Raw genomic sequence first — 27591 nt, forward strand, 5'->3', positions numbered from 1 at the left:
TTTAGGGCACACTTTAAACACCTCTACTCTCAACCATAGCTCACACCTGACTGACTGCACCGAACAAGGTGAAACCTATCACACACTGTTACTAAGGTTCAACACACTGCTTCCCATATTGAATGAAGAGCCTGTCTTTCTGTTGGATGGCACTCGGCAGCAGCATTCACCGTATTCTGTGATCACAATGGTAAGGCTCTGTAAAGCCGTTTTTGGACACATGAGAGCTGAAAGAACTCATCAGCAGTAGCCCCTCACTACAAGGAATGTTGAAATGAGTTCTTGAAGCAGAAAGAATCTGAAGCACTTTGAAATCTGGGTCTACCCAAGGGAGGAGGGCCAGACATGGACCAATGTGGGCATGCGTTCTCATTATTTAAATCTCTCCAAAAGAAGATTGACTATGAAAAACAAAATTGATTACACATTCTTGGTCCATAGCACAGAGGGGTAAAATGTTTGATGACAAGTAGGCGTCCCTGTGGTGACTTCCCTACAGTATGAACTGTAGGAAGTTCATACTGTATGACGGAAGGAAGGTTCATACTGCAACCCTAAAGCAACCACTAAATAGCACAATTAAGGAGATCTGGCTAATGATCCAACAAAGGGTGACGGGGATAGAATTTTTAAAAACTCAATCCAAAAGATGGCAGAAAAGGAGAAAAAAAGGAACAGGGAACACATTGGAAAATAGAAAACAAATAGTAGGTATATTCAATATTCAAATTAAATGTAAATAGTATAAACACCTTCAATAAACAACAGAGACTGTCACATTGGTTATAAAAGGACGCATAGAAGAAAGACAGTTTACTCATGAAGACACAAGTCGGTTAGGAGGAAAAGGAAGGGGGCTAATGCTAATTAAAAGGTGGAGAGGTGGTTTTAATAGCAAAGTTGACTGCAGAGCAGAGGTTATTGAGCAGGTCTAAACAAGGGCACTTCATGATAAGGATTCTGGTCCCCAGGAGAGGACCTGACAACAGAGTGTCAACAGGACGAAGCAGAGATGGTAGAACCACCAGGAGAACCCAGGCACAGTTATCCTGGGATATCTCAACACATCCCTCCTAATGACAGAACGAGTATGGAACCTTTGTAAGGACACGGAACACGTGAAGCCCTATGAACTGAGCTGACCCAGTTGACATTTGTACAATAGTTCACCCAGTAAGAGCAGAGCATACGTTCTCTTCAGATGCATGTGACTAGAAATAACAGCAGGGTGGTTGATGGAACGCTGAGACAGGACAGTGAAGGTGTACTGCTGTCCCTGCCATGTGAAAAGACACTGTCTCTTCCTGGTCTTTCCTAACAAGTGGGGGTGGTGATCAACCTTTGCAGCAGCTGCATAGACAGGATTTGTGTTGATTTACTCCAATGCTGCCCAGCAACTGCTTCAGGCCAAGTAGGTGGCTGAAGAGCCCACAGGAGGTCACTAGGAACTTCCTGCCGGACACCACACCTAAGGGCACACCTCCAGAGAGTAATGGCTTCGCTCCTCTTTCTCCTTCCTGGTCTCCTGTGACTGTCTGTCCTGGGCAGACCCTAACCGTCACTCACACAGGGGAGGGGCTCTGAGAGACAAACCCCTGACTTCTCCCTGGTGGTGCAGAGACCTGAAAGCAAGTGGTGGTGCCGCCAAGATAACACAGCCCACAGGGAGCTGAGAAACCGGGAATAAGAGAGGAAAGGTTTGTGTGAGTCCCAGAGTTTGGGAGATGGGAGACACCAGGACATCTGGGCAGCAAGACTGGAGGGCCAGCTGTTCACAGAGGCTCAAACAACAGCTGAGTGCCGTGGGGCTGGGGCATATCTAGAAGAGACTCATGCTTCTGTTGGAGAGTTTGGATGTGGATTAATGATAGGAACATGGGAAATTGACCAATGAAAAGACAGGCAGTTATTAATTCAAAGGAAAACGAAAATTTTCCCAGAAAGGGAATGAAGTGCTAGGACACTAGCTCAGTTTGAATCGAAACATCTCAGTCTTGAACTGCTGTGCACTGCATGTCTGTTCCTCCCACATTCACATATGGACGTCCAAACCCCCAGGAGGAGGTATTAGCAAGTGGGGCTTTAGGAAGTGATTCGGCTCAGGTGAGGTCATGAGGGTGGGCCCCCAGGAGGGATCAGGGCCCGGATCAGGTGTGCTGGCTCTCTCTCCTCCCCTATGTGAGGTCACAGCCCGAGGGACCTCACCAGAACTGGGCCATGCCAGCACTCTGATCTTGCATCCAGCCCCCAAACTGAAAGAAATGTTAGTTGAGCTGCCCAGCCAGGGGCTTTCTGTTATAGCAGCACAAGCTGACTAAGGAATGCCAGCCACTGCGCAAATTATAAACAGAGAGGAATTTGATGCAGAGAATTAGGTTAAAAATTGCTGGATGGTTTGGAGGGGCAAAAGGTGGGAGGGGTGGTGCTACCCAGTTGGGGGGCTGCAGGGGACTGCCCAGCCACTGGGCCTTCTCCCCTCAGACTCAGCAGGTGCTGAAGGCCAGGGCATGTGGGAGACACAGTTCCCGGTGTCCAGCTGAGTGCCATGGGAGTGTTGTAGAGCTCAGCCATCCACTGGGATGGCCATAGTAACATAAGATGCATGGGGACGTAGCAGGGTCACCGAGGGCAGGACCCCACTGAGCCTGCGACTTGACGATAGTTCCTGACTTCTCACTCAGGGAGCAGCACCAGCATGTTCCTGGTCTGCTGGTGTTTTTTCTTTAGAGAGGGCCACCCAGTCAGAGCTGCACCAGCTCACTCCCTCCCTCCAACAAGGAGCTGCCAACCTGCAGGCTGGCCCTCCCATTTCAGGAATCACATGCTGCCCGTAAGGTTCACTGCCTGAGGTGGATGGTCTTTTCAGTCCTTCACACACAGTGTGAGGGTGGTCAGCAAGCAAAGTGAGAGGACAGAGGCCAGAACAACTGGCAAAGGTTGTGTGATGCATGAACTTGCTGCCCCAGCACCTGGGAGCCCTGTCATTCCTGCGGGAGATAACTGAAGCCACAGGAAGCGGCATAGGGTCAAGAGGGGCAAGGGGGTCTCAGCTCAGTGCCCAGCGAGGGGATAAACGCTATGGCTCCGATGGTCCCCTTAAGTCTAAAGCAAAGGTGGCTTCCTCAGCAGCTGACGTAACAAAGGGGCAGCCCAGCTGAGCCCCACTGGCCACGTGCAGTGCCTTAGATGGTGCACACGGCAGCGGCCTCTGTCCTTCCCTGCACCCTGCTGCCCCCACAGGTCTCTGCGATGCAGACGGACTGACAGCCTGAGCAGATGGACGTGTCTGGTGGCACAGCTTTAAGGCGCTGCCATGTTCTGAGCAGCGCTCCTGGGAGCAGGCCTGTTAAGGTCCCTCTTTGTCATGGGGTGAATTGTGCCCCCAAATCCATGTGTTGAAGTTCTAAGTCCCGGGACCCTAGAAGGTACCCTGATTTGGAGATCAGGTCTTTACAGAGGTGATCAAGTTACAATGAGAGCATAGGGTCGGCCCTGGTCCACTAGGACAGGGACGTTTGGGCAGGCACACATGTACAGAACACCATGTGAGCGTGAAGGCAGAGATGGTGACTCTACAAGCCCCGCAGCACCACGAACAGCCAGCCCATGGCAGAAGCTGAGAGAGGCCGGGGCACGTGCTCCCTCACAGCCTAAGAAGCAAACCTGCCCTCACCTTGAACTTGGACTGCTGGCTCCAAACCCAGAGAGGGTAGTTCTGTGTTTTAGCCCAGCCCTGGCACTTGGTCATGGCGGGCCAAGCAAACCAATCATCTTAAAACCTAGCCTCTCAGGTCCCCTCCCACGTGCTGTGCCACTGCAGCTAGTCCACAGGGAATGGTGAGCCATGCACAGCCCCAACAGTTGGCAGGATGTGACGTGCTTGCCTGCCTCTGGCCCCTGCTTGGATTCTGAACTTAGGGCACAGTTCCAAGCAGGCAAAGGGCGCCCTTTAATCAGGGTTAATCAGCTCTTAACTGCACCATTTCCACCTGCGCAGGTCCAGAGGGCAGCGGCCCTGTCTAGGAGGATGGTGAGCACAAGAGCATGGTTCTGGCTTCTGTCCTGTGGGCCAGCATGCCGCCACCACCGCCACCACCACCGCGTCCCAGGTTGTTCTTCACTAAGAGCTCCCAAGGGTTGTTGCCAGCTATCCTAAGTCATGTGGTTACATGTGAGGGCATGGCCGGGGTGGAGGGCTCCTGGCTGTTGGGCTGTTCTCTTGGTTGGCCTGGGTGTAGGTTAGAGAGGGTGGTCACCCCATTGCACCTCTTGCAGCCATGCACTGGGGAGCCATGCACTCAGTCTGTGTTACCGGCACAGAGGACGCTGTCTGCCCCCCCTCCCACACACACACACAGCCCTGTGTGCTATTGTCACCGCTCCTCCTTTCCTTGCACTTTGTTGGCTGGTGTCACAGTTATCCCCTATCAGGCTTGCATTTCTTCCCACTGTTTCTTATTCAGGTGTGTGTGTGTGCACGCAGGTGTGTGTGTGTGTGTTTAATATATATCTGAACTCACGGGTTCTACCCTGTGCTCTCGTTTAAAGGAAAATCACTTTCTTGGTGTCCATTTGTGTCTTTGAGCCTGTTTTTGCTTTTTTGTTTTTGTTTTTGTGGGGTTTTTTTATTATTGGGGAATACTGGGGAACAGTGTGTCTTCTCCAGGGCCCATCAGCTCCAAGTCGTTGTCCTTCAGTCTAGTTGTGGAGGGTACAGCTCAGCTCCAAGTCCAGTCGCCATTTTCAATGTTTAGTTGCAGGGGGCGCAGCCCAGCATCCAATGTGGGAATTGAACCAGCAACCTTGTTGTTCTGAGCTCGCGCTCTTACCAACTGAGCCATCCGGCCGCCCCTCTGGAAGCTCAGGGGCAGCTCGTTGTCTTCAATCTAGTTGTGGAGGGTGCAGCTCACTGGCCCGTGTAGGACTTGAACTGGCGACCCTGTTGTTCTATCCTCGTGCTCTAACCACGGAGCCATCCAGCTGCACCACGAGCCTGTTGATTAACATCACTGTATCCCTCCTGTTTCTTGAAACCTACGCTGTTGGACATATGTGGGGAGAGACAGCCCTGTGTGAGGGTCACTCCTGAAATCCTGTCCCATCCCCGAGTGCTATGGGCTGCATTGTGTCCCTCCAAACTTACATGTTGAATCTGAACCCCCGATGCAATGGTGGTAGGAGGCAGGGCTTTTGGGAGGTGGTTGGATCATGAAGGTGGAGCCCTGGTGATGGAACTAGTTCCCTTATACCAGAGGCCCCACAGAGCCCTGCACTCTGTGCCATGTGAGGACCCGGCAGAGAGAAGACATTTGTGAAACAGAAGCCAAGCCTCCAGACAGCAACTCTGCCCCTGCCTTCATCTTTGGCTTCCAGCCCCCAGAACTGTGACAAAGAAATGTTCGTTGTTATAAAAGCTACCCTGTCTGTGGCCTTTTCATTACAGCAGCTGGAAAGGACTAATATACCAGGCACAGGTTCTTTCTGCTTGATGCCCATGAGCCTGGCAGACAGTTCCTTTGTGCTGTGGTACCAGCCCTGTCCTAGGCACCAACTCCCCATCAGGAGGCTATGGGAAAGGCAGTCACTCTGGTCTCCAGGAGGAGGCAGGAGCTAGTGGGGGAAACAGTCCTGAGGAAGTGACAGGGTGTGACAAAGGCACACTGCTGCCATGACCCTGCCGAGCACTACATCCAGACAGGGGGGAGAGCCTGGAGACTCGTGTGGATGTGAGTGCACAGTGGGAAATCAAAGGGCACATGCCAGGTAATGGGGGGGGGTGTGAGTGAGGGGACCACTCACCTTGATGCCACTGCCCCTGGGGTCCTGGGTCTCGCTGCATGGCCTGGAGGTCCACTCCTCCACGTGGTGCTCTAATGGGCAAAGAGGATTCTGAGTGGGTTTGGTCCTGGGGCAGGTACCCACCACCAAGCCGTTGGGGAAACTCATTTTCTGACGCCAGCGTGATTCCAGCCACCTGATGCCAATTGCCGCGCCAGGTGCGGGCACAGCACGGCGACCGCCAGCCACAAAACGACCCGCCCGAGTCTCCACGGCCAGACCCGGCGACGTCAGGACCTCGGGCCGGGCGCAGTCGCCGCGGCGGGCTGAGCAGTCAGACAGGACGGCACACGCGCGACCGGGACCCGCTCCCCGCCGCCGCCCCAGCTCCGCGCGTGACTCGCTGGGGGCGGGGTCCCCAGGACGAGGGGTCGCGCGGCAGCGAGGGGCGGGCACAGGCGTGGCCGGCTGCCTCCCCCGCCGCGCTGGGGGGGTCGCGGGGGCCCGAGCAGACGTAGGTGCGCGGGCAGGGCTGGGCCCGCGGGGAAGCAGCCGTCTCGGCCCTGCCACGTCCGTCGGAGGTTCCCGGACACGCAGGACCCGCGGCCGAGCGCTGCGCGGGCCGCCGGCGCCCGCGGGCGTCCAGATCCCAGGGGCGGGTGCGGGGCGCGGCCGGGGCGGCGCGGAGGCGGAGCCGGGCGGGCGGGCGCCCCCGACGGCGGGGGGGCGGCGAGGGCGGGCCTCGGAGACGCGATAAGAGCCGGGGGGCCGGGCCGCCCTGCGCGCGGCGGCGGGAGCCCGAGCTTCGCGGGGCCGAGCCGGGCGCACAGGTGAGGCCGGCGCTCCGTGGGGCTCCCGCACAGACGCCCCCGCGTCATCCTCCGGGCTCGCGGTTCGCGCTGTGGCCCCCGAAAGCTGCGGCCCGGGGTCCCCGGCGGGCGGCTGGAGGCCGTAAGGTGGTCGGCGGCCGGGAGGTGCGCGCTCGAGAGGGGTGCGGGGCTGGTGCGCGCCGGGCTGCCGGCGACGCGGGAAGGGGCGGCCGTCCCGGGGGTGCGCAGCCGTTGGTGGCGGGATCCTGCGTGTGGGGCCGGGAGGCGGGCCCGGGCACAGCGGGCCCCAGAGCCGGTCCGGGGGGTTCCCAGCCAACGCTCCGTCTCGCGGCGTTTGTCTTTGGTTTTGAAGGTGGAGCTGGGGGCGCTGAGTGGCGGGGTCTGTGCTCCCAGGCTGTGGGCAGGAACGGCCCAGGGGAGCACAGCGCCTGAGCCAGCCGCGCTTCTCTTTGGGGGTGCTGTGAGGAAAGACGCTTGCTAAGAGGCCACACTTTGCTTTCTGCACCCAAACCTGGCCTCTGAGGCTGCAGCTCCAGGAGTGACCCGGCTCACCCCAAACGCTGGGCGTGGGCGTCCCTGGCAGGCGAGGCGCCCATCAGCCTGCGAGGGCCTGGGCAGAGCAAAGGCCAGTCCGCGCCAGCTGCACCCCCGCAGGCCAGACCCACCTGCTCCGCAGGCCGCGCAGCCCCTGGGGGCGGTCTTCATACACAGCAGGAAGGTGCTGTTGGGTTTGTAACAGAGGTGAAGGGGCCACAGAGAAGGTGCATAAAATAACTCCCATTGTGGGTTTTTGTTCGAAGTTGGATACGGTGGAGAATTCCTCTTACAGCCGCCACCCAGTTGTGCTTCTGCCTCAGCCACTGCATGTGAGTGTGTATGCTAGCATGTGTGTGTTCTAGGCTGTGTGCACACACGTGTGCCAACAGGTGAAACCATGCTGGTGGATCCAAAGGCCATAGCAAGTCACATTTAAAGCTGTTCATGGCCACCGGGGCCCAGCTTTCTGTTGGCTGTGACTGGAACAGCTTCTGTGGTCCCGGGTGGCACTGCCCAGGATTGTGGAAGTGGCTTGGAAGTGAGCTCCCTGATAATGCTGCCAAGTACGGGAGCTCGGGGCCCCTCCCGTGACTCCGGATGATGCTCTGGCCCCTGCCCCCCTCCTCCAGGTGGGGCTGGCGAGCTCTGGCCCCTGGTGGGTGTGCACCTGCAGGCACTCTTCCAAGAAACTGTTGTAATCGTTATCTTTAAACGTTCCTTCCTGTGGCTGATGTTGGTCTAAAGACTAGCTAGCGCTCTTGTCCAGGCTTGGTGTCTAATGCGGGTTGGACACTGACATTACTCCCTGCTTCATTATTGTTAAAAGCAGAATTCCAGACCACAGGAGCCCTGCACTTTGATAGGAATGGAGAAAGGAGTGGGGGACAGGGCAAAGCAGATGTCCGTGCGGAGGTTTCCACAGCTTGTCTCCTCAAGACCTCAGGAGAGCTGCTCATGTCCTGTCGCCCCCAGCCCCACCCTGCCATCATAGCTTCTCGGAATGTATTTGCTCTGCCCCAAAGAAGAGATTGTAAGTTCTGGGATCCATGCTCTTGCCACCGGCGTTCTGGCTACCAACTTGTGCATTCCTCTGTGTTTATCTTTCAAGCTGGCTGGAGACCAAGAAGGAAGAGGCACAGAATCCTAGACTGCAGTGTGCCATGAGTAGGAGCCAGTGCCCAGTGGCACGGATGCCTTCCGCGGTGGCGCCGGCTAAGGAGCCCAACGCCACGTGCCCGAGGGCGGTGGAGGTTGTGCTGGTCAAGGAGCAGAATGGGGTGCAGCTCACCAACTCCACCCTCACCAGCACCCCACAGAGCCCCGTGGAGACCCAGGACCGGGAGACGTGGAGCAAGAAGATAGACTTCCTCCTCTCGGTGATCGGCTTCGCAGTGGACCTGGCCAATGTCTGGCGGTTTCCTTACCTGTGCTACAAAAATGGTGGGGGTGAGTCCCCACCTGCCGTCCTGGGCGCTCCTGTGGGCTAGAACCCAGGCAATGGAGGCAGTGCCCTTGAGGAATGCGCGCACTCTGGCAAGACCACCCTGTTTTCTCACTTAACATTAGTGGGGCACAGACCCCCAGATGGTGTCACAAAACCATAGAGGTCGAGTTCAGAGCGACTTCACTGTGTCTGGACTTCACAGTTGAGGATGGTGAGGCCAGGAGAGCAGAAAGCAGGAGTTAGCGGTTAGAGGCACCATGGCTCGGCCTTCTGTTTCCAAAGGTGATTTCACTTTGGAAAGGAAATTCTCAAAGGCCCACAGAAGGGTACTTACAAAGTGGGCGGAGTCACTTGAGCTTGGGTAGCAGAAGATGCCCTGGAAATGTACCCGTCCCCCCTTGAACTCAGCCACAACTGTCTGTGGACTCAAGGCAGAAAACTAAGATACAGGGGCAGGGTCACCTCAAAACTCAAGTTGAGAAGCCAGTTAGTTGGAAATCGTGCCCACCCTCCTGGTGCCGCCCCAGCCTGCTGCCTCCCTGCTTCACTGGTCACAGCACAGATGGAGGGCTTTGGATGACGACCTTGGGGGGGGGGGTGTTCTTGGCATTCCAGCTCAAGGGGAGCAGACTGATGCCTCGGCAGGAATAGTGAGTGGCCCAAGGACAGGCAGAGCTGTGGGGTCTCCCTGCCCCCCATCCCAAGGAGAGAGCCAAGGCACAGCTCTAAGAGGCCGAGCACAGGGCTCTGAGCTGTGTGCTGGGATAGGCTGCAGCTCCAGAAGGAACAGGGTACCTCCCTGAGGAACCCCAGCCCCTGTCAGCCACAGTCCCTGATCCCACACAGGGTCAGAGGTGGCCGACAGATCCCAGAGGCATCACAGCTGAAGAGGGGTGGACTTTCCACAGAGGAGCAAAAAGGGGCAGAGGGAGGCACGTGGGGGCAGCGCCAGGAGCAGAGCCAGGCAGGCAGGGCCTCACCTGCTGTGCTCTTGGGGTTGACAACCACAGCTGGGGATGGGGATGGCTGGGTCTTCAGTAGGGACATATCTGAGCCTGATGACAGTGGTGCTGGCACAGAGGGAGGAGGCTCACCCACCCCAACCTGTGGCTTCTTTGTGGAGGGTGGCCAGGCAGGGATGAGACTGGGGTCATGGCCAAGACTTGTGAGGTTGATGGGGATGGCCGAGCCTTCGAGACCCCCAATGACCATGCTGCCATGTCCCACAGGTGCCTTCCTGGTCCCCTACTTGCTCTTCATGGTCATTGCGGGAATGCCACTTTTCTACATGGAGTTGGCCCTCGGGCAGTTCAACAGGGAGGGTGCTGCCGGAGTCTGGAAGATCTGCCCAGTCCTCAAAGGTAATGGTGGGGATGCCAGCCAGACATGGCGTGCGTGGACCAGGGGGGAGGGATGGGGGCTGCTCTACAACTTTCCAAGCAGGCCCATCTAAGTCGTGTGCATGTGGTCCTGCTTTGCTAGATGGCTACATGGGAACACACCATTTGAATGTTTGTCCCACTCTAAGCATCTGTAATAACCACGGATTCGAGAGTGTATTCCTTTGACCCCTGGTGAAGCCACCCCACAGTTCATTAGGGGTCTCATTTTCTCAAAATGTTAAGATGGTAGATAAGATCAGACCTCCATCTATCTATCCATCTGTCATCTACCACCTCTCTTTCTTTTTATCTGTACTAGTTTGCCAGGGCTGCCATACAAAGTGCCACAAACTGAGTGGCTTAAACAATAGACAATTATTGCCTCACAGCTTTGGAGACTAGAAATCTGAAGTTAAGGTTTTGGTCGGGTGATTCCTGGTGGGGTCTGTGGGAGAGGATCTGTTCCAAGCCTCCCTCCTGGACTCGTAGATGATGGTCTTCACCCAGTATTTTCCCTTCATCTTCCCTCTATGTGTGTCTCAATAGCCAACCTTCCCCTGTATAGGGGCATCAGATATTTTGGACTAGGGTACACCCTGACAGCCTCACCTTAACTTGACTTCCTCTATAAAGACCTATCTCCAAATAAGATCACATTCTGAGATATTGGGGGTTAGGACTTCAACAAAAGAGTTTTGGAGGGACACCAGTCAGCCCATAACTCTCTTTACCTATGTATGTATCTGTCTATCTGTCTAGTCTATTGACTATGTACCCATCATCAATCTGTCCAAGTATATAGCTGTCATCTGCCTGCCTGTGTCATCCACCACCCATCCATCCACCATCTATCATCTATCTACGTTTTTATCGTCTGTGTATCATATCTATCTATTATCTAGTCAATGTCGACCAAACACAAATGAAATCAGGAGGCTTCAGCTAGAAATAAATGATAAAGATTTATCCAAGGGTCTTCGGGTTTGCAAGTGGAAGCACAACTAAGCGATACCCAGAGTGTTCTGAAGAAGAAAAGTTAAGGGTTCTTATAATAAAAATTACATTGTTGAGAAGAATCAGTCCTGCGTTCTTGGTCTCTGGACTGGTCCGAGATGGTGATCCTCTAGATGACCAGTCGTCAGGATACCGATGTCAGGTGGTCTGGGTAACCTGCACATTCTTTCCTTAGTCCTTCATGGCATAACCAGAATGTGATGTGGAGGCCTGATGTACATCCAGGCATTGATGCAGGACCGGCAAGTGCAAAAGTTCCGCAGGAGAGTTAGGACAAAATAGCATCATTTCCTCCTACCTCAACTACTTGGTGGTAGTCAATTAGCAGCTGGACTCTAGTGACGTTATTTTATTTCTTCACTCTATTTCTCCTTATCTATCATCTGTCTACTTACCTGTCTATATCTACCTACCTATCATCTACCTACCTGTCATCTATCTGTAATCTATTATTGGTGATCTATCAATCTGTTATCTATCAATCTATCGTCTTATCTACTATCAATCACTTATCTATTGGTCATCTATCTATCTATCACCTAGCTGTCTGTCTGTCTGTCTATCTATCTATCTATCTGCTATCTGTCATCTAACTACCTAGTGATTCCCTGAGCCTTCCAGGCCACTACTGCGATACCACAGCACTATGAAGCAAACACACCTCTGGCTGAGTCCTGGTGACTAACCCTCCCATGGTCACCTCACTTCATCCTCCTAAGAGCCCCAGGGAAGGCACGCACTGTGTCATCTCTGTATTGGAGACACACGCACTGAGATGAGAGGGCTTGTCACCTCCTCAGGGGCAGAGTGGGATTCAGTCCAAGACTTCTCTGCCTCCTCACTGGGCCAACACCGTGAGATAGGAGCTGAGGGCTCAGGGAGGACGTGGGGGGTGACGGGGGGCGACGTTCCTCAAAGAGGCCAGGCATGGTGGTTGGTTCAGACAGCTGGTTTCATTAAGAAAGTGGCTATTAAAAGATCAGGCTTTGGATTTTCTCAGCTCTTGAAAAGTTGGTGTTTTGAGGAGCGCAGAAGCCCTGGTAGGTCTCCGAGGATGCTGTATGGATGGGTCAGTGGGCGTGTGCTCAGACAGCGAGTGATCCGGCCGTGGGGGTGAGACCATCACACAGCTGCCGAGGTCGGTCTCCATAGGGAAAAAATCACCCTCGCAGCATCGGAAGCACTGAGACTGGCCAGGCGTGATGGCTCCTGCAGGCACTGTCTGTTATTCCTGCCTAATGGCCTGCTTGGTGAATCTGAAGGCACTAGTGATTGTTTCCGAGGCTAAATGATTCATGGGCCCACGCTAAAGTGGGGTTACAGAGGGAGACTTGGACCCGTCTGGGTTCAGGTGCCAGGTCCTAGCTGTCCCCTTGTGTGATTTGCACTGATATCAAAGCTCAAATGAGTTGCCTGAGACTCCCGTCTGGTGCCATCATTAATTCTCAGTGGAGGACTGTGCGTGTACCTGAAAGCCCCAGGGAGCTCTTAGTGATGGGCGCAGCTGTCAACTTAGACGTTTCAGCATCTGCGTACTGGCACGGTAGTGGTGCCATCGAGGGCAATGAATCCAAACTAACTGTCCAAGATGCAAATGAGTTCTTCGTGAACCTCAGGCTCTGCTGGGCAGTGCTAACGTGTCCGTGGTCATGTGCTGTGATGAGCTCACACTGTGGTCAGTATTTATAGCATTAAAGTGCCAAGTCGGAAATTAAGCCTGTCCGTCCTCAAGTGACCATCTGGGGGGAAAACGACGCCACACAGACTCTGGTGACACCAGTTGGCATCTCTGGATATCCAGAAGCATGTCCTTCTTGCCCAGGGAATGTCTGTCAGTTTCTTCTGTGACAGGACCCCGTGCCCCCACCCCCCACCAGGGGGTCTAATGCCAAAACAGAGTAAACCCACCTCTTTCCTGAGCACCTGTGATCGTGGGGCTGGGAAGTAGAATCATTTGCTGAGCTGAGTGGTGTCTGCCGACTTCTCCTCCAGGTTGCGAAGTTGCTGGGAGGTGGTGAAATGCCTCCGTGCATGGATTGAGCATCTCTAGAATGGGGTGCTAACAGTTAGATTTCCTGTATGGATTCAAATTCATTAGGATTAAGTAGCACCTTGAAATCCTTGGAAAGCGTTTCCTGACAGTTTATAAGCTGCACGATAATAAATCACTCTGAAGCTTTGTTGAAAACTGTGGCAGGCACACAGCTGGCCCCAGCCCCATGGGGCCACGGTCCTTTTCCTTTTAATCCACTTCCCAGCCCCATGGCCACGCTCTTGTGCCACGTCAGCTTTTGTCCAGTCCTGGAAGCTCATCCGTGTGGAGGGCTGAGCTAGGTCTGAGTGAGGCCACAGGAAGAAGCACCATGTGGCCCCTGTGGGCGGGATCTTGGTCAGACTGGTCACCTAGCTTGTGCCCCAGGACTGAGGGCATGAGAACCACAGAATCATCTGTTGAGCTTGGACTGTGTACCATCAACACAGGGCCATGCTTGTCCAGGAGAAATGAACCAGGGCAAGAACACGAGACTTTATGTTTCAAGAAGAGACACCTTGAATCGTTAATGTCGATAATCTGTGATGCCTAGCAGGTGATTTCCTGCACATTCAAGTTCTGTTTTATGTATAGGGTGCCCAGGTGCCTCTAAAATTAGGTGAGGCAAACTATGTTTCTCTGGATACCCTGACACATGTGCTGTCTCTTTCTTTGTCTTTAAAAAAAAGTAATTGCCTGTATTGTCATGTATCATGAAATAGGGGTAACACATCCTAAATGAAGACATCAGTTAAAATGCCCAAAATAATCATTAAGTAACCAAATAAGCTAAAAGGTCATCCAGCCCTTCATGGCACGTCCGGGCCCCTGTAGAAGCTTTCCCTGCATTTGGAGCCGAACTCACTGGAAAGCTCGCTTCCCCTCCCTTGACCTGGGAGCCTCTCCCTGCACCAGACTGGCACTGAGCTCCACCCGAGAAAGCAAGGCGGTGAAGTCCACTGTGAGGGTGAGCTACTTCAGAGGCTGGGCCTCAGCCTCAGTTCCCTGTGCTGTCTGTCCAGAGCCCCTGAGGGTGGGCGTGAGGCAGGAGAAGCTGCAGGTGGCCTTCAGCTATGACATCACAGGGTCCTAGGGGAGGAGTCTCAGAACTATCTTTCTCTTCCCCCTTCCTCTCTGATCTGAGCGCCGTCCACATGCACACACACACCAACCAGATTCCAAAGACCTGCAAGCCGACAGGGGAGGATTGCTCTCCAGTTTTCTTCAATGACACCCACTGATGAGTCTTCCAAGGAATTGAAAGCTGTAGGGAGCCTTTTCTCCAGCTGGTGTTCCTGAGATTAGTATTTGTTTTTGACACGCTCTCCTAAGCCGGCTTCTGTGGATGCTCTGGAGTGAGCTGGCTTTGGGATGGTAGAGGGGTGACTGTCATGCTCTCTTGAGGCCTAAGGCTGCTCCTTTTAAGGCTGTCAGGGAAATTGCCAGAGACACCCCCCACTTTATGTTTTCCATGGAAACATTCTATTTTGTTGAATATAACAAATTTATGATATTTTGTGGTCAATAATATTTTAGTGTGATTTATCAAACTCTCCCTCTTTTGGAAAAGAACCTAAGGTGGCTTAAAATAAAGCAAAACAAAGTGCACACAAGGTTAATATAAAAATATTTTTAAAAATAGAAATTTAAGAAAATTGACATTAAGAGTTGTGCTTGAAATTCACATTTAGCCCCGAGCTTCCTGAGAATCAGACAATAGAGGAACACATTTTCATTAATATTTTCATTGGAAATATTAGAGGGGACTAAGCCTGCCACCTCCTTGGCACAGTTTCTCGTGGCAATAAGTGGTGAAAGAAATGTATCAAGTGGAGCTTTATTTAGAGTATATGATGATGTAATGAAGCACGATTATGGAGCATTCCTATAGCAAACAAAAAGTGGATTTCATATGGCTGGGCCCTAAGTGACACTAAGGAGGAACTTGGTGAAGGTAGAGTCAGTGAGGAGCTATACTTTAGTGGCCCAAGCCCATGGCTCTCTAAGGCTCTGCTGTCCTGAAAACTGGGACTTGGAGTGACCAAACGAACAGCTGATACTCACAACCACCTTCCTAGAGAATTGTTTCCTTCACTCCAGGCATTTAGGGCAGCTAGACAGCAGCGCAGAGCAAGGTGGGGGGAGATGTTCTTGGATGAAAATGAGCTCTGGTGCTGGTGTGCTGTGTTGTTCATGGGCAGCCCATGTGCTCTCGGAGCCACATTGTCCTGTGGTGACCTTGTCACTCTGTTGTGAAGGTTGAGAAACCTGGCCTGCCCAGATGGAGGGCTGGTCACACAGAAGTGGGTTCCAGAAGAACCAGAGGCAAAGTCCGCCTTTCACATACTGGACCTGGATCTGCACTTGTGTTTGATCAAAGGCTTCTTTGAGTTCCCAAAGTTTCGAGCTGAGGATTTGATACACAAAGTTTTAACCTTAAAAAGATTTCAAGTCAGGCATCCAATGTCAGCCCACCGCCAGAGCAAACCTTCTGTGATGTGCGTCAGAACCACATGGCTTCCCGACAGCATGGCTGCCTGGGCAAGGTCACTGTAAATCACAGGCCAGCCTCTGTCTTAAAGGAACTCAGTGAGCAAAATTGTAATACGGATTATTTAATGTTGACTACTTTTACATTGGAGAAGGTCTTCTGAAGGAAACAATTTTTGTTTAATTATCGCTGCTACTGAGGGATTACATACCAGGGTCTATTTTCTTTTAGGCCCCTCTTGATACTGGATTTCTTTAATATTTAAACCCAGATAAATATTAGTGCCTCTATTTTTGCTTTCAAGATGGGAAGAGAACTTTAATGTAGAACCCTGAACATAAAAATAGCTTTCCCTAAGGTTTGTGCCCCTAAAAACAACCCATGCCACTCCCTACAAAAGTCACCTTGAAGACGTGCTCCTGCTCCAGCCACAAGCAGGCAAGACAGAGCATGGCACCTAACCAGATTTCAATCAAGAAAATTAAAGTTATAGCCCAAACTAATCAGCAAAGCTGAGAAGGAATGTTGAAATGAAAAGAACTCTGCATGGAGCTTAATAAAATGAACCACCATAGCAGGAACAATGCTTGTCTAGCATTGAATAAGGAGGAGTCCCTTGACCAACGGGAGGGGCCTTCTAACTGCCAGACCCATCTGCCTGCCAGTCAGGATGACACGAGTCCAAAAACTGCTCACCACCCAAATTCCAGGTTTTGTGATCCTGAAAAGGGCACTCTGGAAGCCCTGGGAGACCTTAAATGGTCATGCATGGTCCTGGGTGACCTTGAGTGGCTCTAAGTAGCTGTGAGTGAACCCAGATGACTCTGTTTGCCCTGGGTAGGCTTGGGGGGATATGAGTAGATATGGGGGCCGTGAATGGACCTGGATAGCACTGGATGGCTCTGGGTGGCCCTGGATTAGCTCTGGTGGGCATGGATGGTCTTGGATGCCCTTGATGGTCCTGGATGAGCCTCAGTGGCCATGGATGGCTGTGGAAGACCCTTGTTGTCCATTAGTGACTATTAGTAACTGTGGATGGCTTTAGGTATCCATGCAGGGCTCTGGGAGTCACTGGGTATTCTTGGGTTACCCTGGATGGTCTTCAATGACCCTATTGGCATGGGTGGCCCTAAATGTTCCTGGGTGACCCTGAAGGTTTTCGGTGGTCTATATTGACACCTGTTGGTACACTGTATCTCTGGATGTCCCTAGATGGCCATGGGTGGCCACGGTTGATAGTGGATGATTCTGATGGTTTTGTATGACCTGGTGGCCCTGGACAAATCTGGGTTGGGTTTCCCAGGGTGACTCAGAGTGGCCCTAGATGACCTTACATGAGCCTGGTGGATCCTGTTTGATTCTGAGTGGCTTTGAGTGGTAGTGGATAGCCATGGTGGCCCTTACTTACCCTGTATGTCTGTGGGTGGCCTGGTTCTACCAGGGTGACCCTAGATCACCCTACATGTCCTTGGGTGACCCTGCATATTCCCAGGTTGCTTTTCAATGGCCCTGGATAGCCTTTCAGGTCCTGAATATCCCTCAGAGGCACTCTGAGTCTCTGGGTGGATGTAGATGGACACAGATGATTTTGGAGTGGAAAGCCCCTCTCTGAGATCCCAGCCTAAAGTCTGATATCTGCCCTCTCACTTCTCATCACCTGGGTTTGGGATGGATGTGAACCTCCGGCACTGGGAGGCGACGTCTCCTGTTGGAGGAGGTGGAGAGGGGTGTCTGTTGATGGTGGCTGTGTCCTCACCACCCCAGGCGTGGGTTTCACGGTCATCCTCATCTCGCTCTACGTGGGCTTCTTCTACAACGTCATCATCGCATGGGCACTGCACTACTTCTTCTCCTCCTTCACCATGGAGCTGCCCTGGACCCACTGCAACAACACCTGGAACAGCCCCAACTGCTCCGACACCCTTCCCGGCAACGCCAGCGACAGCTTGGGCCTCAATGACAGCTTCAGAACCACGCCCGCTGCCGAGTACTTTGAGTAAGTGGGGGTCTGCTTCCCAGGGGTCAGTGACTCCCCACTTGCTATGTCTGCTTCTGGAAGGGAGGGCACAAAGGTAGGCACCCATGGTACCCCGGGGACCAGCCACCTGCCCCTGCTGCCTCCCAGGGGTGTGAAAGGGCCCTGTCCTTGTCCTGTGCTGTGTTCTGTCTCATTGAGTTCTTGTGGGGCATATTTTCGAATCACACTTCTAGAGCTTGGCAAAGCCCTTGTCATGTGTGCTGGGCTGGCCAGGGCTGCTCCATCCTCCCCCAGCGGCAGTTTGGGGTAGGGTTGGTGGCCCGGCCTGGGCACTGGGGCCTGCAGTGTCGCCTCCAGAATGGGCTGGGCTCCACGCTCTGCTTTGCCTGGCGCGTAGGCCCAGCACCACTCTCTGCAGAACACCTGCCTCACCAAACACTTATCTACAGGTGTACCAACTGCCCACTCCCCCCAGATGCTCTTTTCTTCCTATAAACACAATGCTGGTTTTCTCACGGGTTGCTCCTCAGTCTCCATATCCAGCGGCCTTCCTGGTGTCCTGTTCCTTCCATGCCAGGCCTGGCCCTCAGCATTTCTTGCCGCGTGGCCCCCACCACCTGCAAGCCCATCCCTACCCTCGAGTCTGTCCTGGCATTGCATCAGCTCCTGCCCCTCCCCTCCTCACGGATGACGCAGGGTTTGGAGAGACAGGGAGAAGGATGGAACATCAAAGGGAGAGCGCAGTTGGAGGGTGGGGATTGTGGTTTGGGATTGGACTGAGTGGAAAGTGAGCAGGATAGGGAGGGAAACCCCCTGATGTGGAGGGAGGGGCCTGCTAAGAGGCCGCCTGCCAGGAGGAGGGAGACTCCATGCCTCCGGCTCACAGACATCTTGGGAGGTGGGGGTGCACAGCTGGTTTCAGAGGATGGGGCTGACAAGAGAATATGCCTGGGACCTGTCCATTCGAGTTGCTTGAATGGTGATGGGGTGGGCGTGTGGCAGAGAAATGGAGACACAGGCAAGGGTGTGTATGTGCCCAGGACTCAGTGTGACAGGCAACCAAGAATGACAGACCTGTCCCAACACAGACAAGCAGAGCGTAGGACAAAGCTGATTTGCCGTTCTTAGGGACAAACAGAAAAATGAAAAACAGCGCTTGTCCCGGGCCTGTTTACCCCTACGTTTCCCAAATGCAGTGCTGTCTCATTAAGAGGCCGAGGCTGGGTGTGTGTGCTCTCCCCCGGTGGCCTCCCCTCTGCACAGAAAGCAGCCATGTGGAGATGACTGTGGCAGGGGCTGGGAGCACCGTGGATAAGTCCCACTACGCAAAGGGACAGTCGGGGACAGCTCGTGCTGCAGGTGGGTTTCACTGATCACTTTGCCAACAAAATGGCAATGAAGTTTTCAAGCCAGCATGTGTTTTACAATTTCAAGATGGATTTCGGTGCAACTTAGGACATTTGGAACGCTGGCCGAGGTGCAGGAAGGTGCTGAGTAACACCATTTTGGGACCGCTTATCTTTGGCAGGTGTGGAAAGAGTTGATTTATCTAAGGGATTTTCTGATAAGAAAATTAGAGGGGAAAATGGATTACTTTAGTGGTTTATGACTAAGGATACTAGAAGGGAAGAATATACATGATACGTGATTTTTAAAAATCAGTGAAATCTAAGAATCCGCAGTCTGGAGGAGAAACGCCAGGGGAGGGTGCCCAGACGCCCTCTCCCTGAAGGGCCCGTTAGCAGGAGCAGAAGCCACAGAACAGCTGGATGGGACATGGGGACGTGGGGGCGTTGGAAGTTTTACGAGGACGTCACAGGTTACTGGAGACACTGGAGCCCCAGGCACTCTGCAGGTGACTTTCCCAGTGGTGCTGACAGGGTTTCCCTGCGGCAGATGGCTGTGACTGCCAGGCCTGCAAACCAGGTGTTTTCTGGAATTTGAACCCACTCTAGGAAGTACATCACTGCAAAAAGGACGGCATGTTCCTACAGGCACACACACTTAGGGAGCTCGCGGCCCACCATGAAATGCCATAAGGGTGGAGATAATTGTACTCATTAGACTAGTGAAGCTCTATGTCCAGCAATGGAGCCATTTGTAGCCCTCTCATTGGAGTCAGGGGACTCCAATGCCAGCACAATAGGTGCAGGTATGACATATCGTGGGTTTGACAGCTGGCCTGCTGGCAGGGCAGATCTGAAAGGACCTCAGGTATCTGTCAGGCTGGGCTGGTCAATGAGGAGTGCTCATGGCTTCCTGGGCTGAGCTGTGCAGGCTCGGGACAGAGGAGAAAGTCCCCAGGTCCCAGTGGTTCCAGACTCCTTCCTGCTGCTGCAGCTTTCTCTGGGCAGCAACCCGTGGGATGGGGGGATGGGAGTGCTTGGGTGAAAAATGGCCAGCCCTTGAAGTCCCTTTTGCTTTTGCTTGTCTTCCATGAGAGAAAGAAACCCTGTAGTTTCCATCCTCCCTTTCACAGTCCCAATTCTCACGCAGAACTACTTTCCTCATCAGCCGCATACTTGCTGACCCTCCTCCAGCTGCAGCACCTGGTGGGTGCACATGAGAAATGGGCTCAGACACACCCGGAGTTTATGGCGGTGAGCACACTTGACAGACATGGAGTCTGGACCAGGAAAGGGCATGTGGGCTCTGGAAGCCCCAAAATAGGCCCATGCAGTTCCAACCATTTAGCGTGTCCCCCAGTTCCATAAACACTCATCAGTACCACCGTTACCTTTCTAATATAAATCCGGAAGCTTCAAGTTTAAAGCTATAAGTTTGCCTCTAAGAGACTGCTTTATCTGCCTCTTGTAAGTTCCATATGTTGTTTTCATTTTCATTCAGTCCAAAGTACTCCCTGAGCTGCCTTGTGATTTCTTCTTTGATTCATGGGAGGTTTTTGGAGGTGTGTTGTTTAAATATTTAGAAATATTTAGAGGCTTTCTAGATACGTTTCTGTCATTGATTTCCAGTTTAATTATGATTTGGCGAGATAACATACTTATAAAGCTGCTTTATTTCAAAATATACTGAGATTTGTTCTATGGCGTAGGATATGGTTGACCCCAATGAGTGTTCTGTGTACACCTAAAAAGAAATGTGTCTTGCAGTTGTTGGGTAGACAGTGGGGTGCCAGCTCAAGGTCCTGTGCAGGTCTCCCACACCCTCACTGATAATTCTGTCTACTTGTTCTGTCAGTTACTGAGAAGGGTGTTGAATCTCAACCACGATTGTGGATATGCCTATCTCCACAGTTGTGCCAGGTTTTGCTTTATTCGTGTATTTTGAAGCTCTGTAATGAAGTGCACATATGTTTGTGAATATCAACTCTTTGAATTGACCCCCTTTTCATTATGAAATATTTAAGCTTAAAACAGAAAATACCTTTTCTATTTCCCTGCATACTCACCATCTCAGGTGCTCTTCTGCCACCTGAAGAACTTCACTGAGCAGACCTACTGGCATTGAGTTCCCACAGCATCAGTTTTTCCCAAAAGAATTTTGCCTTCTTGTGGGAGGACTTTTTTTTTCTTTTTGTGGGGAGGGGGGACTTTTTTCTATGTGGTAAACTAACTATACATAACCTACAATGCACCACTTTACCCATCTTAAGCATCTAGTTCCACAGCATTAGGCACATTCACTCTGCTGTGTGACCACCCCCACCACCATCTCCAGAACTTGCTCATCATCTCAGACGGAACTTCTGTCCCCATTAGACACTCACGCCCCGTCCCCTCCCCCAGCGCCTGGCACCACCGTCCACTTCCTGTCTCTGAGTCTGACCACTGCAGGGACTCACGTAAGAGGAATCACGCAGTATCTGTCCTTTGCGTCTGGTTTCTCTCTCTCAGCAGTGTCCTCAAGGTCCGTCCTGCTGTGGCTGGTGTCAGAGTGGGGGAATCACAGTCCATTGGACGGATGGACCACTTGTGTTTGTCAGTGGACACCTGGGTGGCTTCCACCTTTTGGCTGCTGGAAATAATGCTGCTGTGAAAAGTGGTGTAAAGATATCTGTTTGGGTCCCTGCTTTCAATATTTTGGGTATATACCCAGAGACAGAATTGCAGGATCACGTGAGAATTCTGTTTAATTTTTGAGGACCCACCACAGTTTTCCAGTGTCTGCACTGTTTGAAGTTCCCATCAGCAGTGGACAGGCTTCCTGTTTGCCTATATCTCGGACAACACTTGTTTTCTGGGTTTTTTTTTGTAGCAGCCACACTAAAGGGTTTGAGGTGGACTCTCACTGTGGTTTGATTGGCATTTCTCTAATGATCAGTTGAGCATGATTTCATGAGTTTATTGGTCATCTGTATTCTTTCTTTGGAGAAATATTTATTCAAGTCCTTTGCCCATTTTTGAATCGAGTTGTTTGGGGCTTTTTTGTTGTTGACTTTTAGGAGTTCTTCATGTATTCTCGATATTAATCCCTTATCAGATATGTGATTTGAAAACACTGTCTCCCATTCTTTGGGTTGCCTTTTTACTCTGTTGGTAGTGTCCTGTGATGCTCAAAAGGTTTTCATTTTGATTAAGTCAGTTTATCTGTTTTTTCTTTCATTGCTTTTGCTTTTGGTGTCATATCAAAAAATCCATTGCTAAAAAGAAAAAACAAAAAGAAAAAGAAAGAAAAAACACTAAGCTCATAGATACAAAGAACTTACTGGTGGTTGCCAGAGGCAGGAGGTGGGGGTTGGGAGAAATGGGTGAACTGAGTTTTTGTTTGTTTAAATACATTGAATATTTTTATTAAAAAATCTGTTGCCAAACCCAAGATCTTGAACATTTATTCCTGTTTTCTTCCAAGAGTTTCATAATTTCAGTGCTTACATTTAGTGTTTTACCCACTTGAGTGAATTTTTGTATTTGGTGTGAGGGAACTATTAATGAGTTCTTTCCTGGTGGTAGGTCACATTTTCTTGCTTCTTGTTGTGTCCAGTAATTTTTTCCACATGCTAAACTTGGTGAGTTTTACATTCGTGGGTAATTAGATTTTGTGGTCCTTCTTTAACAGGTATTGGATTTATGCTGATAGGAAGTTAGTTTGCTTTTGGTGCAGTTCCACCCTTTTGCAGCTTTTTGTTAAAATGCTTCTGGAGAAGCTTTTGCTTCGGGAATGGCTTGTCGCCTGACTGCACTGGCCCTTCCAGGATCCACTGGACTCCCCATGTGATCAAGTCCCCTGCCCTGCTGGTAGGAGCTCAGCGGTCATCAGCCCTGCATGAGCTCTGGGACCTGCAGAGGTCAAGTGAAAGTGTTACCTCTGCCAAGGCTGGTGATATCCCAGGCCATCACTGTTTGCTCTTCCAGACCACTGACGGCTCCGGAAATTTCTGCATTTCAGCCTCCAGTCACCTTCCCCAGATACTCTTTCTAGTTCTATGGGCCTGTGCCTGCTCTCGGGAAGCACAGCCCTCCCCGTGCCCCACAGCGTCCTGTCGTGACTGTGTGGCTGTCCCACACAGCGATGGTGCGTGCCGTCTCCTCTCCCCAGCTGGCAGTGTCCTGCCCTCTGAATTGTCTGTGGGATTTCAAACAAGAGGACAGTTTACTCTTTGGGAAAGGAATGGACTGGTACAGATGAGGTGCTGTTCCACAAGTGACTTGACGTGGTTAAAGTGAAACAGAGTGTGGGGTGTCCTAGAAACAGCCTTATGAGCAGAGCCACGTGCGTTCTCCAGGGCCGCTTCCTCTGAGGCCCCAGAGGCTACAGACTCCTGTGGGTCACTGTGCTCCTTTCCAGGTGGGGTCAACGGCCACCTGCCACCAGGTTGGGATGTGTGACCCGTGCGTGTGTGCGAGGCTGCCGAGGTGTGGCTGCACTGCACAGAGTTGGGCAGGGCCTCCCCGAATCGAATCGTCTGTTGAATACCACTCCACTGTGGTATTGGCCCAAGCAGATGTCTCTGGTTGGTGAAGAGATTCTAGGTGATAAGCCCTAGCTGGGGGCATGGACAGCAGCCCTATATAGAGCCAGGGCTGAGGTGGGGAGAAGAGGAGAGGGAGATGCTGGGAATTTTACTGCCCCAGGTGAGGCCGGCCCTGTGAGGGCAGGTGGGCACAGCAGGTGAGCACTGTGCCAGCAATGGCCCCTCCTCCCACCCACCGGAGCTCTGTCTCCCAGACCTCGCACTGTGTGGTCAGCGGGCAGCATGGGACGATCCTTTCACTTCAGTGTGTGGTTTGGGCTCCGTAAAGATCACAGTGACAGTTAGGACAGTGGAGTATCTGTCCCTAAGCCAACCTGGCTGTGCCTGGGTGCTGGGTGGGCCAGGAGTGCTGTGCTGGGCTCTGCGTGCCCTCAGGGCCTGTCCTGTCATTAGACTGTGATCCTGGACTTGGAAGACCGAACTCCCACATGGCACCGGGAGCCTGTACCTGGTGGAAAGCTCTGGAAGCTGGGCCGTGCGGCCTTCTCCCAAGGGGGTCAGGACTGTCCCCTTTCACAGTGTGGCCTCCCCACTGCCCAGCAGCCACAGCCACAGGCCAGGTGGAAACCTGGGACAGCGAGGCAGCAGGTACACCGGGCACCTGTCCCGCAGGTCCCAACGAGGGTCTAAGGACACCGTGGAAAGTGCCTGGCCCCCACCTGCCCACAGGGAGTGCTCCCGGCCATGCCTTCCATCCCCTTTCCACGGCCTCATGCTCTGCCCTTATGAGGGATTCTTGAACAAACCTGAGACGACTCCTCAAAGCAGCTGGACAGCTGTGGTCAGCGGTCACCCTCAGGGAACAGCGCAAGTAGGGTTTCCGGGTGGGAATTCCCACCCATTCTCGTGAAATTTTTTCACTTTCCCATTCCCAAATCCTGAGAAAAGTTGGTCGGGAAATCGGGAAAATCGGCTCGTTGAACCCAGGTGGTTGGTAGTATCGGCCGTCACTTTGTGGAAACGATTTTTCATGGAGAACAGAAAACAGTTTATATCTTGGGATTTGGGAACGGGAAAGAAAAAAGAATTCCTGAGAACGGGCAGGAATTCCTTCCTGGAAACCCTACGCGCAGGTGCCTGTGTGTCCTACCACGTTGTTCTGAGTCCTCTCAGCCTCGCCTGCAAAGGGGTCCTGACCTTCTGTGGGCAGCAGTGACCCCTGCAGCGCCCCGTCCTTCCCTCTGCTTTCTGTGGCCCCTTCCTTCACAGGCCCAGGCACCCCTCCTGTCCCCAGCTCCAACGCAGGTGCCACGGGCTCCCCGCTGCCACAGCTGACCTCTGCGCTCTACCCGAGGAACACCTCTACCCGAGGAACACCTCGGTTGGCGCTGGTGGGCCTGGCCCTTTGGCGGTCTCTGGTCCTGCCAGGCTGGTTTGGGCGGTGGGTCCCGGGGCGAGCACCGCTGTGCAGGGACAGCCCTGGGGGACGCACATCCCTCTAGCACCCCTTCTCCCCCCCCCCCCGTGCAGGCGGGGGGTGCTGCACCTGCACGAGAGCCATGGCATCGATGACCTGGGCCCTCCCCGGTGGCAGCTCACGTCCTGCCTGTTGCTGGTCATTGTCCTGCTTTACTTCAGCCTGTGGAAGGGAGTGAAGACTTCTGGGAAGGTGAGGCTACAGCTCCACCAATGGGGGTGGACACGTGGCCGCTGCTGGGGGGTGGACACGTGGCCGCTGCTGGGGGGTGGACACGTGGCCGCTGCTGGGGGGTGGACACGTGGCCGCTGCTGGGGGGTGGACACGTGGCCGCTGCTGGGGGGTGGACACGTGGCCATGGTTGAGTTGGGGAGTGGACACATGGCTGTGGTTGGCTTGGGAGTGGACCAGGGGCCAAGGCCTGGTTGGGAAGTCGGCACGTGGCTGTGGTTGGAGTGGCCTCCGGGGGAAAGCACCCACAGCAGTGTTTTCAGCATAAAGACAAGCACAGCATAAATAGTTTTTTGCTGATGAAAATATTTTGGTTATTATGGACACCCAAAGCAATTTTGATCAAAATGTGCCTGTCACTTGTGATAATACATGCAGTGAAATGCTGACACATGGGAACCTTTCAATGATGGTGCCTTCCCCGCCCCACCCCCGCAGCCCAGAATCCATCTTTTACGTGTAAGCCAGGTGGAATCCGCTCACATCTCACTCATCAGAAATTCAGCCACTCCTGCCCACTCCTACTGTGACAGACCAAATACGAGCAGGAATTTCCCTTCCTTGCCAAGTTGTTTGTCCTATTTTAATCCTTGGGAAAGGTGCACACGGCAGAAGGCTTCGGCAGCCTCACCCCAGTGAGCATTTGCTGAGCTGGCATCCTGTGAATGTGGGGGATGTTGGGCCGCCTCTCTCTGTGCCCTGTCCCCACAGTGGGTGGCCTGTGCAGCCGGGTGACCCTGTCCTCTCCCCAGGTCGTGTGGATCACAGCCACCATGCCCTATGTGGTCCTCTTTGCCCTGCTCCTACGAGGGATCACCCTTCCCGGGGCCCTTGACGGCATCAAAGCGTACCTGAGTGTGGACTTCCATCGGCTCTGCGAGGCGTCCGTGAGTACGGCCACCACTCGTGCCCTGCGGCCTTCGTGGGTGGACAGGTGCTGTGCAGGGGCTCCGTGTTGGGGCAGGCGATCCCAAACTTAGCATTTTGGCCGGAATGTCTCATTCACCCTGTAAATCCTGCTGCAGGCCAGGCTCTGCAAAACAGCACCCTCACCTGCTGCAGCTCACGGTCCAAGTGACAGGGATGTGTGGGCACAGTGGGGAGCTGATGACCACAATGAGGGAGTTAGGGGACCGGTCTACCTGCTGGGACTCGAGGAATAGAATGGACCGTTGCTGCCCATCGACCTCTCCCCCTGGTCCATCTCTTCCTGGAGGAATGATCTGGGCTTCCTGGAAGAGCAGTGTGGGCTGCCCAGTCTGTGCCAGAGAGCTTTGCGTCTCACCCAGGACGTGGTCCTGAGCACCAGATCCCCGTGCATTGGCCCAGCAAGGCTGAGAACGGTCCATATTGCAGGAACCAGAACACCCTCTTCAGGAAGCTGTACCCCACAGTACAAGAGAGTGATCTAAATCATATCAGAAATGAAGTCCAGAGCCACCTATAGATTTCTTCAGCAAAGGAAGGGGTTGTTCTGGGTTAAAAATCCAACCGCGGTCCCCAATCAGCTCTCCAACCCACCACAGTCACCTGTCCTCTCCCCAACCCACTGGAGCCCCCGTCCACTCCATAACCGACCATGGCCACCACCCACTCCTGGAGAGAGGAGGCATGGCCAGGCCATGGGAGAGGGGTCTCTAAAGACAGGGACAGCATTGAGGGAAACCATCCAGAAATGGCAGTGGCCTCTGGGTGCTTTGTGGGTGGGGCGGGGGTGAAGGAATAACAGCTTTTGAAAGGAAATGGTCAGAAATTCAGAAGGACTAGATTGGGGCAGGTGGTGGGACCTCAACAGCTACCCAGGGGAGTTCAATGGCAAGAGGGGGAAGGGCAGGCCTCAGCCGGGTGGGGGGCCAGCTGGAGTCAGGGGGCCGTTGGAAGGTAGCTACCCATGCTGCTGGGTCACAATGAAAAGCAGGTGTGGGGCTCGTTAGAGACTCGGGAAGGAGCAGCCTTGAGGCAGAAAAGGAAGGAACGGGGGAGCAGGTAGGGCAGGCATGGCTCCAGTCCCCCAGGAAACCCTGGGAGGGGGAGAAGCCCTGGGAGGAAGGTGCCTCCCACAGGACACCTTCAAGCCCACAAGGCCAGGCAGCGGTGAGCGACCTCGGTGGGACACTGGCTGGGAGCCCGCGGGAAGACGGCGGTGAGGCCACGAGAGCAGACATGTGTTCCAGGAGCACGAAGGAGGGAGCCACGTGTAAACGGACAGGAAGTGCAACAGAGGTCCTAGTCCTCAACTCCGGGCAGCAGGGAGAGGAAGCAGAGCGGATGCCAGCGTTAATTAATAACCAGTTAACTCCGGTCCTATGGAGTAATGTACTGATGGTCCACAGAGAATCGAAGAATGAAGAACACGCAAAGACGCGGCCCCCTTCTCATCATGCTCCTTCGGGCAAGCGACATGGGGAGGTTTTTCCCCAGACGGCCTTTCCTCTGATCATGCCTGGGTGGCAGGTGCTCGTTGGTAATGATGCTGGGTTTACATTCGACTCCGTTCCACGGAGCAGGTGGCATTTCAGCTG

The 27591-nt window shown here is 53.3% G+C and overlaps 1 protein-coding gene across 2 annotated transcripts in view; it reads left to right on the top strand.

Annotated features, from left to right (window-relative positions):
- The first annotated feature begins 6583 nt into the window (after positions 1-6583).
- The window catches only part of SLC6A3 (solute carrier family 6 member 3), a 35549-nt gene continuing 14541 nt past the window's right edge, over positions 6584-27591 (top strand). For both annotated transcript variants that reach the window (XM_081053827.1, XM_081053828.1), the window contains exons 1-6: positions 6584-6608; positions 8254-8591; positions 9819-9950; positions 17273-17504; positions 24892-25030; positions 25822-25956. In XM_081053827.1, coding sequence (XP_080909953.1) covers positions 8306-8591; positions 9819-9950; positions 17273-17504; positions 24892-25030; positions 25822-25956 — 924 coding nt within the window. In that variant the 5' untranslated portion in view covers positions 6584-6608; positions 8254-8305. The remainder of the gene's footprint in view (positions 6609-8253; positions 8592-9818; positions 9951-17272; positions 17505-24891; positions 25031-25821; positions 25957-27591) is intronic.

This window comes from Rhinolophus hipposideros (assembly GCF_964194185.1).
Source record: "Rhinolophus hipposideros genome assembly, chromosome: 7".
In the NCBI taxonomy this organism is placed as follows: Eukaryota; Metazoa; Chordata; class Mammalia; order Chiroptera; family Rhinolophidae; genus Rhinolophus; species Rhinolophus hipposideros.